At 42.4% G+C, this 15,371-nt stretch overlaps 1 protein-coding gene across 1 annotated transcript; it reads left to right on the top strand.

Annotated features, from left to right (window-relative positions):
- Window positions 1–1,498: 1,498 nt before the first annotated feature.
- On the top strand, window positions 1,499–15,163 carry LOC106590001 (dihydrolipoyllysine-residue succinyltransferase component of 2-oxoglutarate dehydrogenase complex, mitochondrial). The gene is made up of 15 exons (XM_014180510.2): window positions 1,499–1,722; window positions 2,992–3,025; window positions 4,725–4,761; window positions 4,891–4,952; window positions 5,062–5,136; window positions 5,254–5,309; window positions 5,467–5,575; window positions 5,818–5,979; window positions 7,613–7,689; window positions 7,907–8,004; window positions 9,181–9,311; window positions 12,672–12,745; window positions 14,275–14,358; window positions 14,439–14,606; window positions 14,746–15,163. Exons 1-15 carry the CDS (start codon window positions 1,660–1,662, stop codon window positions 14,878–14,880), a joined length of 1,365 nt encoding a protein of 454 aa, XP_014035985.2. The 5' UTR covers window positions 1,499–1,659; the 3' UTR covers window positions 14,881–15,163.
- Window positions 15,164–15,371: the final 208 nt, after the last annotated feature.

Genomic DNA, 15,371 nt, shown 5'->3' with positions numbered 1-15,371 from the left:
AGTGAGGGAGATAAGTGTTTCCAGTTTCAGAGATTTTTGTAGTTCGTTCCAGTCATTGGCAGCATAGAACTGGAAGGAGAGGCGGCCGAAGGAGGAATTGGCTTTGGGGGTGACCAGTGAGATATACCTGCTAGAGCGCGTGCTACAGGTGGGTGCTGCTATGGTGACCAGCGAGCTGAGATAAGGGGGGACTTTACCTAGCAGGGTCTTGTAGATGACCTGGAGCCAGTGGGTTTGGCGACGAGAGTGAAGCGAGGGCCAGCCAACGAGAGTGTACAGGTTGCAGTGGTGGGTAGTATATGGGGCTTTGGTGACAAAACGGATGTCACTGTGATAGACTGCATCCAATTTATTGAGTAGGGTATTGGAGGCTATTTTGTAAATGACATCGCCGAAGTCGAGGATGGTCAGTTTTACAAGGGTATGTTTGGCAGCATGAGTGAAGGATGCTTTGTTGCGAAATAGGAAGCCAATTCTAGATTTAACTTTGGATTGGAGATGTTTGATGTGAGTCTGGAAGGAGAGTTTACAGTCTAACCAGACACCTAGGTATTTGTAGTTGTCCACATATTCTAAGTCAGAACCGTCCAGAGTAGTGATGCTGGACGGGCGGGCAGGTGTAGGCAGCGATCGGTTGAAGAGCATGCATTTAGTTTTACTTGTATTTAAGAGCAGTTGGAGGCCACAGAAGGAGAGTTGTATGGCATTGAAACTCGTCTGGAGGGTTGTTAACACAGTGTCCAAAGAAGGGCCAGAAGTATACAGAATGGTGTCGTCTGCGTAGAGGTGGATCAGAGACTCACCAGCAGCAAGAGCGCCATCATTGATGTATACAGAGAAGAGAGTCGGCCCAAGAATTGAACCCTGTGGCACCCCCATAGAGACTGCCAGAGGTCCGGACAACAGGCCCTCCGACTTGACACACTGAACTCTATCAGAGAAGAGGTTGGTGAACCAGGCGAGGCAATCATTTGAGAAACCAAGACAATTGAGTCTGCCGATGAGGATGTGGTGATTGACAGAGTCGAAAGCTTTGGCCAGGTCAATGAATACGGCTGCACAGTATTGTTTCTTATCGATGGTGGTTAAGACATCGTTTCGGACCTTGAGCGTGGCTGAGGTGCACCCATGACCAGCTCTGAAACCAGATTGCATAGCGGAGAAGGTGCAGTGGGATTCGAAATGGTCGGTAATCTGTTTGTTGACTTGGCTTTCAAAGACCTTAGAAAGGCGGGGTAGGATAGATATAGGTCTGTAACAGTTTGGGTCAAGAGTGCCCCCCCCCCTTTGAAGAGGGGGATGACCGCAGCTGCTTTCCAGTCTTTGGGAATCTCAGACGACACGAAAGACAGGTTGAACAGGCTAGTAATAGGGGTTGCAACAATTTCGGCAGATAATTTTAAGAATAAGAAAGCTGATAAAACAATCAGTACGTGTGTATATTTTAAGGTATTTGTATAACCTGTAATTTGTTGTATGTTATCATTGTCTGTTTGTATGCTTATTGTATGTATCCTGGTGTTTCTGAAGAAATCACAAGATACATTTTAGAAATAGGCGGGGTTCATGACTTTGTGGCTGTGGTAACTAGTGACGACCCAACTTGGCCTGCTGAAGGAGATTCCCTTCCGTGGACAGGTTTCTGTCACTTCAGCCACCATGTTATCCCACTCCCGGTGTGTCACCCGGAATGTTAGCCGTTTTATCGCTGTCATTAGTCAGGTAAGCATTACACCATCGGCAAGCTTGAGTGTTTTCTGTGATCGCATGCGTAGATTCATCCATGCTGCTGCCAATGCTAACGTTAGCTCGCTAGCTAGAGAGTGGCGCCGCCGGTGCGAGCAGTAGGCCGTGGTAGGCCTTCTTCGCATTGTCAAATCAAGGACAGCCTGACACCCTGTTTGGTTCAAACCTATTTTGAATTCTAAAGTAGTCTCTCCCATGTAGCTAACGTTAACCTGATTTGTTAGCTGTCATTTTGGTTTTGTCAAGCAGTGGTTTATTTAGCTAGCTAATTTAGCTAGCTTGTTCGTTAGTCAACCAGTGGTTTATTTAGTTAGCTAATTTAGCTAGCTTGCCTCTTGGAAACAATCTGAGGTCATTTGAGAGTTTTGGCTAGCACACATACCGGTAACTATTTGTGTAACGTTAATGATAAAGACTATTGTACGTGGCCTAGCAAGTTAGTTCAAGATATGTATATAACCATGTCATTTTTTTTTTATTGAGATCAACGTTACATTGCACATGATGTTCGAATTCCCTCTTCAAAGTTCCATCACCCCTCTATTGACTGTCCAATCTTATCATAAGATAAACAGACCGGTTTGAAGTTGAATTTTCACCATCTATTCAGTCTATTTTCACTTAAATTATAGTAGTATGATAATGTAGTTGACTCTGTCTACATTGTTTCCAAGTGTTGAATTCACTGATTGGTCCAACACACACATGTTGACCTCCCCCTACCACGACTACACTGACCTTTGATTTGGGAGGTACAGAACAGTATGTACCAATTTGTCTTTCAGACTGTTAATGTGGACAGGGGTGCAACTTTGACGTTAGAAGTTGGGGAGAGACATAAATTATATATTTTTTTTATCCAGTCGGATAAACACTCCAAACAGCCTACCCGTCTGCTTGGAGGCGTCTGCATGGTCCTAAAGCAAACTGTTGACTCGTTTTGTTTCACATTCCAATGATAAAACTGGGGGCAGCATGTCCCCAGTGAAAGTTGGACATTGTAAAAACATGATCCTTGGTAACAAATACCTGTTGATTTTATGCATATTCACCCCCTTGTTTTGGAAGAGGGGAATACAGTCAGTGGCATATGATATGAGCAATCTGAGTACTGCCAACTTTTTAAAACTATGTCTGTGAATTCTACTGTAAACCACCTGAACAACATCACATCAGGATATTATTTAGAATTGTTTAATAAACACTTTATATTGATAGCTAACAGGTTGCTGTTCTCTATGACAGGGAAACAATGTATTGGCACGGCAGGCTGTGTCAGGTGAGTGTGTTTTGAAACCGCATGTACAGTGCATTCAGAAGTTTTCAGACCCCTTGACTTTTTCCACATTTTGTTACATTACAGCCTTATTAAAAAATTTATGAAATCGTTTTCCCCCCTCAATCTACCCACAATAACCCATAATGACAAAGCAAAAACAGATTTTTTTAAATGTTTGCAAATGTATACAAAATAAAAAGCTGAAATGTGACATTTACATAAGTATTCAGACCCTTTACTCAGTACTTTGTTGAAACACCTTTGGCAGCGATTACAGCCTCGAGTCTTCTTGGGTATGATGCTACAAGCTTGGCACACCTGTATTTGGGGAGTTTCTCCCATTCCTCTCTGCAGATCCTCTCAAGCTCTGTCAGGTTGGATGGGGAGCGTTGCTGCACAGCTAATTTCAGGTCTCTCCAGAGATGTTCGATCGTGTTCAAGTCCGGGCTCTGGCTAGGCCACTCAAGGACATTCAGAGACTTGTCACGAAGCCACTCCTGCGTTGTCTTGGCTGTGTGTTTAGGGTCGTTGTCCTGTTGGAAGGTGAACCTTCGCCCCAGTCTGAGGTCCTGAGCAGGTTTTCATCAAGGATCTCGCTGTACTTTGCTCTGTTCATCTTTCCCTTGATCCTGACTAGTCTCCCAGTCCTTGCCGCTGAAAAACATCCCCACAGCATGATGCTGCCACCACCATGCTTCACCGTAGGGATGGTACCAGGTTTCCTCCAGACCTGATGCTTGGCATTCAGGCCAAAGAGTTCTAACTTGGTTTCATCAGACAAGAGAATCTTGTTTCTCATGGTCTGAGAGTCCTTAGGTGCCTTTTGGCAAACTCCAAGCAGGCTGTCATGTGTTCTTTACTGAGGAGTGGCTTCTGTCTGACCACTTTACAATAAAGGCCTGATTGGTGGAGTGCTGCAGAGATGGTTGTCCTTCTAGAGCTCTGTCAGAGTGACCATCAGGTTCTTGGTCACCTCCCTGACCAAGGCCCTTCTCCACTGACCAAGGCCCTTCTCCCCCAATTGCTAAGTTTGGCTGGGCAGCCAGCTCTAGGAAGAGTATGGGTGGTTCCTAACTTCTTCCATTTTAAGAATGATGGAGGCCACTGTGTTCTTGGGGACCTTCAATGCTCTAGACATTTTTTGGTACCCTTCCCCAGATATTTCCCTCGACACAATCCTGTCTCGAAGCTCTACGGACAATTCCTTCAAGCTCATGGCTTGATTTTTGCTCTGGCATGCACTGTCAACTGTGGGACCATTTTATATAGTCAGGTGTGTGCCTTTCCAAATCATGTCCAATCAATTGAATTTACCACAGGTGGACTCTAATCAAGTTGTAGAAACATCACAAGGATGATCAATGGAAACAGGATGCACCTGAGCTCATAGCAAAGGGTCTGAATACTTATGTAAATACGGTATATGTTTTTTATTTTTAATACGTTATGCAAAATAATCTACAAACCTTTTTTTGCGTTGTCATTATGGGGTATTGTGTGTAGATTGCTGAGAAAAAAAAAATATTTAACCCATTTTAGAACAAGGCTGTAACGTAACAAAATGAGGAAAAAGTCAAGGGGTCTAAATACTTTCCGAAGGCACTGTAAATCACGGTAGTTCAACCCAGCGCTTGCCTGTATGAAGTCGTTTTAGATTCTGCATGAGAAGGGAGTGATTTACTGTTGTCATCTGCTCCAGGACTGTCAGCTAGCCGTAGTGTCACAGTCAACCCAGCGTAAGTATTATCAATGCACCATTGACCTTCGTCTTCTCGTTAGAGCATGGCTTCATCTGTGTTTTAGCCTCGTACTGTGCAGTTGGACTTTCTATATTGACACTTTTTTTCATTTTTTTTAATCTGTAGGAAATGCAAAGCCAGGTCCAGCGTCTTCCAAATCAGATACTTCAAGACATCTTCAGCTTGCAGTATGTATCGGCTTCGACTCTTCTCCCTTTTTTTGAACCTTGTGATCTAAGCAGTAATGTGTATAATCCTACAGGAGTTGTATGAAGTCAATATTGTGTGGTCTTCTAGGGAATGAAGTTATCACAGTAAAGACACCTGCGTTTGCAGAGTCAGTCACAGAGGGGGATGTGAGGTGGGAGAAAGGTAAAGTAACTTAGGCTTATTTTATTTGTGTCTGTTCTTTGTGCTCCTTTAGATGTCGGTTGCAGCCGAGTAGATATTTCTCTGTTAGCCACGCTAAATGTAACTCTCTCCTTGCAGCGGTTGGTGACTCCGTCAAAGAGGATGAGGTGGTTTGTGAAATTGAGACGGACAAGGTATGACAGCTCTGGAAGTCTATAGTTTATTGAAATGCCATTTTTACAACCTCCTTATATATTAGACTAATACGGTTGACTGTTTTTTGTTAATAACAGATCCATGGATAGTTTGTTGTATCATGCATGGTCTGCAATGGTTTGTCTCGCTCCACAGACATCTGTTCAGGTGCCGTCTCCTGCTGCTGGGGTGATTGAGGAGCTGCTGGTCCCTGATGGGGAGAAGGTCGAGGGAGGACAGGCTCTCTTCAAACTCCGGAAAGGAGGTCAGTACCACTGAGTTTACCAGGTGTATGGTCGGCACATCCTCCACTGTTCTGACCTGATTGTGGCATGTTAATGTTGGAGGACCCAATAAAAAATATCTTCTAAATTCCATCAATTCAAGACACATGGTAGATGTTGTTTACAGAGGTATTAGATAACATTTATCTACACTGCAAACACATTTGCTATTGTCTAGCGTTAATCTTGCCTGATGCACATTCTTATAACTTTCTCTCTTCAGCTGTTGCTGCCCAAGCTGCAGAGGCCCCAGCAGCAATAGCAGCCCCTCCACCACCTGCTGCTGCCACACCTCCATCCTTTGCTCCCTCTTTAGCGGGCCCCATCCCCACCACTATGCCCCCCGTGCCACCCGTGCCAGGAGCTGCCATCTCTGCCACACCAGGTTAATCAATCAATCACATTCATTTATAAAGCCCTTTTTACATCAGCAGATGTCACAAAGTGCTTATACAGAAATCCAGCCTAAAACCACAAAGAGCAAGCAATACAGATGTAGAAGCACGTTTTCTAGGAAAAACTCCCTAGAAAGGCAGAAACCTAGAGAGGAACCAGGCTCTGAGGGGTGGCCAGTCCTCTTCTGGCTTTGCCGGGTGGATATTATAAGAGTACATGGCCGTTAAGGCCAGATCATTCTTCAAGATGTTCAAACATTGTTAAGAGGAGAGAAAAGAGAACAAGAGGAGAATTTGAGGGAGCATACTTGCGTTCACACAGGACACCAGATAAGACAGGATAATTACAGCAGATAGCGCAGACCCTAGCCCCTCCGCACAGACTATTGCAGCATAGATACAGGAGACTGAGACAGCGGGGTAGACATTGTAGACATTGTGGCCCCGTTTGACGATACACCCGGACAGGGCCAACCAGGCAGGGTTTAACCTCACCCACTTTGCCAAAGCACAGCCCCCACACCACTAGTTGGCTATCAGCAGACCACCAAATTACTACCCTGAGACGAGGCTGAGTATAACCAACAAAAGCTTCCCACCGCACGAGCCTAAGGGGCCCAAAACATGACAGGAAAATCAGGTTATAGGACCTACTGAAGAGCTGATTCTTCAGTAAAGACTTAAAGGTTGAGACTGAGTCTGCATCTCAGATAGGCAGATCATTTCATAAAAATGGAGCTCTATAGGAGAAAGCCCTGCCTCCAGCTGTTTGCTTAGAAATTCCAGGGACAATAAGGAGGCCTGTGTCTTGTGACCGCCGTAGCGTACCTTGTAGTTATGTACGGCAGGACCAAATCAGAGAGATTGGTAGGAGCAAGTCCATATAATGCTTTTTAGGTTTTCTGTAAAACCTTGAAATCAGCCCTTGCCTTAACAGGAAGCCAGTGTAGAGAGGCTAGCACTGGAGTAATATGATCACATTTTTTGGTTCTAGTCAAGATTCTATCAGCTGTATTTAGCACTAACTGAAATGTATTTAGTGCTTTATCCTGGTAGCCTGAGATTAGAGCATTGCAGTAGTTTAACCTAGAAGTGACAAAAGCATGGAATAGCTTTTATTTGCACAAAAAGTTTCCGATTTTTTTGCAATGTTGCGAAGATAGAAAAAAAGCAGCCTTTGAAAAATTATTGAAATGTTGATCAAACGATAGATCAGGGTCCAGAGTAACGTTGTGGTCCTTCACTGTTTTATTTGAGATGACTGTACAACCATCAAGATTCATTGTTTAGATCAAACAGTAGATCTCTTTGTTTCCTGGGACCTAGAACAAGCATCTCTATATTGGCAAGGTTTTTAAAAGTAAAACAATTCCCACCATCCATTTCCTTATGTCTGAAACACAGGCCTACAGGGTAGGCAATTTTGGGGCTTAGCCTGTCAGCCGGCCACTCAGTGGACTCAATGAATGTCATGAGAGGTATTTAGCCTGACCTGTCTGCACTGTTGATTATGGAAATTGAATCAATCACTTAGCCCTTGCCTGTTGACAGTGCGTATTGCTAATGGCTAAATGGAGGTGGCGGGGTACTAACAGCTCCTGTTCCCCTGTCTGTCTGACACAGTTTCAGCCATCAAACCCACTGTTGCCCCAGCCGCTGTTGCAGATGGAAGGGGGATGCCAGCCAGGACAGAGCACAGGGTGAGGGATCATAATCACGAAATACTGCAGTAAAGCACCCATATTATTCACAATAGCTCAGACCGTAGGTGGAGTCGGTAGAGTAAGCAAAACATAATAATCAACTGTATCTGCTAATATGCATAGCTGTTGTGGCAGTGTTTTAAAAAAAATTCTTCAGAGAAAATATTTTGCTAAATTCTTAAAATAGTTTTAAATGTATTTTTTTCTATCTCAGGTGAAGATGAACCGCATGCGTCTGAGAATCGCCCAGAGACTGAAAGAAGCCCAGAACACCTGCGCTATGTTGACAACATTTAATGAGGTCGACATGAGGTAGGAAATAACAGAATAGGTTGCCCTATATCTCTATTAACATTATTAGATAGGAAGTCCTTCTTAAGGGAGATGATTACTCATCCACCACATATTTAACGTTAGCAGTACACTTTCAGTGAAACAGATTCACTTATATCAATGTATACATTTTATATTAGGGATTATATGTTATCTGGAAATTTAAATCCTGTATCTAAAATAAATGTCTGGATAAAGTAAGGTCAAAAGTAAAGAAATGCTATACTTCTCTATGTTATTCAAGCTGAGGCCATACAGACAATGGTTATAGATTGGATCTGCTCAACAGGAAAACCTTTTTGAAAACTGATCCCCTCTTAAACGATGGAATGTAAATATTTGGTCCTAATGTTGGTGAAAACAAAGATAAGATTTGTTAAAACGGGGGCTTTATTAATTTACAAGGAAATGTTAGTGCTCATGTTTGCCCCCCTGTGCTGAAGATGAAACTTTGAGGATTTCTTTTCTGTGTAAATGTGGGGTGTCAGCTTTCAGCTATTCAGGGGTTTCTGTGCCTCTTAATTGAATTGGCATTGATGGTCTGGAGGAAGACTTCCAGGCCTGGGCTCATCTGGAGCCGAAGGAGCAGCTAGAGCAGGAGGCCAGAGCATCTACTGGGGCCCACAGAGACCTGCGCTCTGAGTGGACGAGCTGCCTCAACCGATATGGGCTTTTATGACAGGCCAATAAGATTTAGAGGGTTTGGAAAGTGAAGATTTTTATCGCTTCTTCTCTCCTTTCTCGGAGAGTGCGTGTCTTGGGAGGGGCTAATGACGTTAGCGGAGAAACCCTAGAGTTTAAACCGGGTTAGAGACAGGAAAACAAACAATTAAAAAGTGAGATATAAGAGTCCTTTTTCATCATACAGAAGAGAAATGAGCAATGGTGTAACATTAGCAGCCCAGTGTCAATGGCACTCAATCACCATGACCTGGAGGAGCAGAACTTTGACAGAAAAATATGTATTGGTTTTTAAGCTTGGTTGAAAAGATTGAGAGAGTAATGCATGTTTGTGCTGTCAATCAATATCCGAGATGTCTATGAAAAATGTATTTTAGTATTGTCAATTGCGTAACAATTTCCTGAAAATAAGTACATATCCTGGGTGTTGGTTAGGACAGCAGCATTCTGACTTGGTCTAGTTTCTGTCCACAGCAACATCAGTGAGATGAGGAAGGCCTACAAAGACGCTTTCCTTAAGAAACACAACATCAAGCTGGGTTTCATGTCTGCATTTGTCAAGGCTTCAGCATACGCTCTGATGGAACAGCCTTCCGTCAACGGAGGTAAGCTCTCCTTTAACCAAAGTCACATCCATGTGAATATGGCAACAAAAAAACCTAAGTTTTGCCTCTTGCATAGGCAACCTTCAGAACCACAGTGTACCTACGTGCTCCACCAAGGCCTCTCTGGCCTATTTAAACTAACCATAGCCAAGTAGGTTTGATCTTCACTGCTAACCCATTAGTGTCTAAAATTGTCTGTGGGTTTCCCCACCCACAGACAGAAAAAACACTATATGCTTCAAGGAAGTGAATCATAGAAGCTAAATCGATATTTGAAGTTCATTAGTTAACCTCTTAAATGTAATGGCAAAATGCTCGATTTTCGCCTAAATAGACATACCCAAAAGTAACTGCTATTCATGTGTAATTACATGATTCTGACATGCCAAAACCTGGTATATTTGGAAAGAAGACATCTGTGAGATTGTGAGGAAATGATCAGAAGATAGGAGTTACATAGTTCAGAATACACAAGATCAAGCACACACAAAATAATATATATATTTTTTTAAACGTTGAAAGTCATATTTCATTGACAAGCTATACGTGCATTATTGATTCCCAGAGCTGGAAACACATCAGATGGCTTCCACAACATGTGAACAATATCAGGGGGAAAAATGGGATTGATAGACCTAACAACTAGAAATGGGCAGATGTTTTAGTAAGTGGTGTCAGGTGTGGTCATGGGACGTTTCCAAGTGTCCCTGACCCCACCAGACATGCCACTAGGGGTCTTTTCACAGTCCCCCAATCCAGAACAAATTCAAGAAAGCATATACTATTATATAGTCATTATTGCGTGGAACTCCGTTCCATCTCATATTGCTCAAATAAACAGCAAACCTGGTTTCAAGAAACAGATAAAGCAACACCTCACAACACCTCTGCCCTATTTGACCTAGATAGTTTGTGTTTATGTATTGATATGTAGGCTACATGTGCCTTTTTAAAAACATTGATGTAGTTCTGTTCTTGTCTATTAATGTTCTTTCTGTATTATGTGTGGACCCCAGGAAGAGTAGCTGCTGCTTTTGCAGCAGGAAATCCTAATAAAATACCAAATACCAAACCTCTCCAAAGTGGCATATATCTGTAAATGAGATAATTCCAGTGCTATTACATATTTGCGATCCCTAAATGCTATTTGTTCAGTATAAAAACACAATTTCTACCATATCAACCTCACTCAAACATTGTGGTGTTGTTATGGGGTATCCAGGGTACATTCAAGTGTCCTTTCAACCTCTCCAAAGTGTCCGAATATGGTAATTGCACTGTTTTTGCACCCTGGATGTGCCTAAAAGTTAGTGTTCACTATAAAAACGACATTTCTACAACATCAACCTCTCGAACATTGTGGTGGTGTCGGGGGACATACGAGGGATATCCAAGTGTTTTTTTCAACCTTTCCAAAGTGCCTGAATGTTTAGCCTAGGCATATCCAATGTATTGGTCCCACATACAAATTAACTGTTTACAAAAACAATATAAAAGCAACAGATATACATACAAAAAATATTAAAATGTCTTATCAAACACAAACTTGCTTACACACGCGTCCTTCACTAAAAAAGGTAGAAAAATAGAAAAAAGCTGAACTATTTACAAATGGTGTTTGTTTTATATCCCAGGTGTAGATGATTAGATTTCACTTTTACCATAGCTCGTGCATGTCGTGATAGTCTTTGAAGCAGTCCCTCTCTGCCAGGAAACAAAAAGCGAACTGGCATTTCAGACAGAAGATCTGGCATTTCACCCCCCCCAGTGTTTTGTGCAATGCTTGCAGTTCTTCCTTTTTTCTTTTGGCATGTGTGTTGGATAGTGGCGCTCACTTTGAGTGGGGGGTCTTGTGATGGTTGTGAGGTTTCCAACACCAGCTGCTCTCGGAAGGCCAACTGGGAGAGACGGGTTTGACCTTTTGCTTTGACCATCTGCTTGTGGAGAATGAAAACATTTACTGTAGCAATGTCCACAAAGTGTTTAAAAAAGTATTATACCACCTTTTGGTCTTGTGGAGGGCCTGGTAGTAGCCTGGTAGTAGCCTATCAGAGCATCAGATAGGTCGACACCCCCAATCCTGGCATTTTAGTCCTTCACAGGAATAGGGACATTCTTCCTTTTTCACCCTCCTTGAGACATGGCTGTTATTGAATGCCTTATGCTGTGTGATGAGCATGGTTACTTCCCTAGTGTCCTTCCATTTCACAAAAAGCAGCTTGTTTCAATGTATGGTCCCCCTCTCCACTGTCTTTGTCATGTCGTTTACCTTGGTGTTGGGGAAACCGATTCAGTTAGGGGCTTGTGGCACCATTCGTCCTGTTTTCTTTTACAAGAGGTCTATGAAAAGTGGATGTAGAACCATCAGACGGGGTGATTGACACAGCAGTGGGGGGTGAAGACCTTGACTGGCAGGGGCGCTTGCTGGGGAAAGGTGGCTCCCAAATGTCATCATCCAAATAAAAAGATATATTGTTGTAAGGCACAAATAATTGCAGTTGACAAAATTTACAAAACCACATTACTGTAAAGTAAAAACAAAGCCTAAACTTTATCTGTACAGTGACTCACATAGGTGTGAAGCACACATACAATGCAAACAGTAACATTTTGGAGACAAAGGCAGAGGTGAGAACCACAAAGCAACAATGGCTATGAGAGTTTAGTGGCCTCTCCAAAGTTAAAAGGATGAAACTTAGAACAGTGAATGAATATGAAACATAGACAATAACTACTTTGGAATTATATAACATGAAATTACTTGTTACATAGGCCTATGTAAACTAAATCCAATGCACAAAAAGCAGACTACTTATAAAAACATAATACATATAGTAAATTAGCTATTATAAAGTCATGAAAATAATTGACTTACAGATCTAAAAGTGGATCCAATCCTTCTAGAAAGCAATCTTCGTCGGCCGTGTCAAAATACTCGTTGTCCAAATCGCTCCCCTGATCTGAATCCGACCAGTATTTTATTCAAAGCTTCTATGTCGGTATACGTATTCAGAGCTGCTGCCTTTTTAGCTTCCTGCTTGATATTCTTAGTTCCCCCCCCCCCCCTGAGAACACATATTTTATGCTAAAGCGATGAAATTAAAGCGATGAAATCTGTTTACAATGTAATGTAGCGTGCTCGGTGCGTCTCGTCTCTGAGATAGGTAGCAATAGTTCGCATTATGGATAAAAGGTTCTAGACCAGGGGTGGGAAAACTTTTTGGCTTGAGGGCCACATCGGGCTTTTGAAATTCATCGGAGGGCTGCATTTTATAGGGACTATAAATGGATTTTACATTTAAGAGGTTAATACAGTATTTAAACTTTGAAAACCTATTTTCATAACTTTTCTCTTTTCAGTAATTGATGACACCACCAAAGAGGTTGTGTACAGGGACTACGTGGACATCAGTGTGGCTGTAGCAACACCAAAGGTAATACCTATGGTTGACTACTCACTGTTAACACATTTACAACAGGGCTAATTCAGTTGAAGTCGGAAGTTTACATACCCTTAGGTTGTAGTCATTAAAACTCGTTTTTTCAACCACTCCACAAATTTCTTGTTAACAAACTATAGTTTTGGCAAGTCAGTTAGGACATCTACTTTGTGCATGACGCAAGTAATTTTTCCAACAATTGTTTACAGACACATTATTTCACTTATAACTCACTGTATCACAATTCCAGTGGGTCAGAAGTTTACATACACTAAAGTTGACTGTGCCTGTTAAACAGCTTGGAGAATTCCACAAAATGATGTGTTGGCTTTAGAAGCTTCTGATAGGCTAATTGACATCATTTGAGTCAATTGGAGGTGTACTTGTGGATGTATTTCAAGCCTACCTTCAAACTCAGTGCCTCTTTGCTTGACATGGGAAAATCAAAAGAAATCAGCCAAGACATCAGAAAAATTTATTGTAGACCTCCACAAGTCTGGTTCATCCTTGGGAACAATTTCTAAACGCCTGAAGGTACCACGTTCATCTGTACAAACAATAGTACGCAAGTATAAACACCATGGGACCACACAGCCATCCTATCGCTCAGGAAGGAGACTCATTCTGTCTACTAGAGATTAACGTACTTTGGTGCGAAAAGTGCAAATCAATCCCAGAACAGCAAAGGACCCTGAGAAGATGCTGGAGGGAACCGGTACAAACGTATCTATATCCACAGTAAAACAAGTCCTATATTGACATAACCTGAAAGGCTGCTCAGCAAGGAAGAAGCCACTGCTCCAAAACCGCCATTAAAAAAAACAGACTACAGTTTGCAACTGCACATGGGGACAAAGATCTTACTTTTTGGAGAAATGTCCTCTGGTCTGATGAAACAAAAATAGAACTGTTTGGTCATAATGACCATCGTTATGTTTGGAGGAAAAAGGGGGATGTTTGCAAGCCGAAGAACACCATCCCAACCATGAAGCACGGGGGTGGCAGCATCATGTTGTGGGGGTGCTTTGCTGCAGGAGGGACTGGTGCATTTCACAAAATAGATGGCATCATGAGGGAGGAAAATTATGTGGATATATTGAAGCAGCATCTCAAGACATCAGTCAGGAAGTTAAAGCTCAAGCGTACTTCCAAAGTTGTGGCAAAATGGCTTAAGGACAACAAAGTCAAGATATTGGAGTGGCCATCACAAAGCCCTGACCTCAATCCTATAGAACATTTGTGTACCAAATGCTAATTGAGTGTATGTAAACTTCTGACCCACTGGGAATGTGATGAAAGAAATTAAAGCTGAAATAAATCATTCTCTCTACTATTATTCTGACATTTCACATTCTTAAAATAGTGGTGATCCTAACTGACCGAAGTCAGGGACTTTTTACTAGGATTAAATGTCAGGAATTGTGGAAAAACTGAGTTTAAATGTATTTGGCTAAGGTGTATGTACATTTCCGACTTCAACTGTGTACATGAACCGAAGCTCTGAATATCTCATTGTCTCACAGGGCCTGGTGGTGCCTGTGATCCGTGGGGTGGAGGGAATGAACTTCGCTGACATCGAGAAGACCATCAACGAGCTGGGGGAGAAAGTAGGAGGACAAGGATATGCGCTGTTTCGCTGTACTTTGTTTTGAGTGTTGTGCATTTTCTAAGTTGATGTTGATTGCAGGCCCGTAAGAATGAGCTGGCCGTGGAAGACATGGATGGAGGCACCTTCACCATCAGCAACGGTGGCGTATTTGGATCAATGTTTGGCACGCCTATCATCAACCCTCCGCAATCTGCCATCCTTGGCATGCATGGCATCTTCGACAGGCCAGTGGCCATCGGGGGCAAGGTGGGTGTTGGCTCTGTTCTGTAGACTTTGAATTACTCCATATAATATAGACTCACATCTCAGGAGACCCCCTTATCAGATGTGGTATAGAGACAGGAAGCAGTATTTGTTTGTCTCTGAAGCTCCTCCTCTGCTGCAGGTGGAGATCCGCCCCATGATGTACGTGGCTCTGACATATGACCATCGGCTCATCGATGGCAGAGAGGCAGTCACCTTCCTACGTAAGATCAAGGCTGTGGTAGAAGACCCCAGAGTGCTGCTCCTGGACATGTGAGCCAGCCTCTCGGCAGTCACAACAAACCACCTGATGACGTTTATTGTTGAATAATTAGACAAAGTGATACTTGAAAAGAGCGAAAGGTGCATTGGACTTATTGCACGGGCTGAAATGATGAAAGAATTTATGCTAAATGTTCTATATGTCTGGGGCAGGGGTTTCACTAAAACGGGTCTCTGGAGATGGAGAGGGTGTTGTACAATGCAAAGCACCATTTGCCATTTTCTACCTACAATAAATATTTGTCAAATAATTGTCATATAAATGGCAAAAAAAAATATCTTATGTATTGTTCATTTATTTTTGCTGAGAAAAGAACAATTGTAACTTATCATAAGATGGACTGCAAACAGTAAACACTATAGCCTAATAATTGATACATGGGACAGGTTTTTATGCGTTGTTACACTGAAATCACAGTGGGTCCTTAAAGCATTTTTAAAAAAAAATAATAATCTGATTCACACACCCTAAGAAAAGTATCTTTA

Source organism: Salmo salar, chromosome ssa01 (assembly GCF_905237065.1).
Source record: "Salmo salar chromosome ssa01, Ssal_v3.1, whole genome shotgun sequence".
Lineage (NCBI taxonomy): Eukaryota > Metazoa > Chordata > Actinopteri > Salmoniformes > Salmonidae > Salmo > Salmo salar.
Note: the sequence above shows the minus strand (reverse complement) of the source record. Positions and strands in the feature narration are given on the sequence as shown.

What these genes read in the sequence shown, in the direction of transcription:
- LOC106590001 (XM_014180510.2), top strand. Translation starts at nt 1,660, where the DNA reads ATGTTATCCCACTCCCGGTGTGTCACCCGGAATGTTAGCCGTTTTATC. An exon ending in ACAGCCTTCCGTCAACGGAG is followed by an intron (nt 9,312 to 12,671) that starts GTAAGCTCTCCT and finishes TTCTCTTTTCAG; the next exon opens with TAATTGATGACACCACCAAA. An exon ending in TGGCTGTAGCAACACCAAAG is followed by an intron (nt 12,746 to 14,274) that starts GTAATACCTATG and finishes ATTGTCTCACAG; the next exon opens with GGCCTGGTGGTGCCTGTGAT.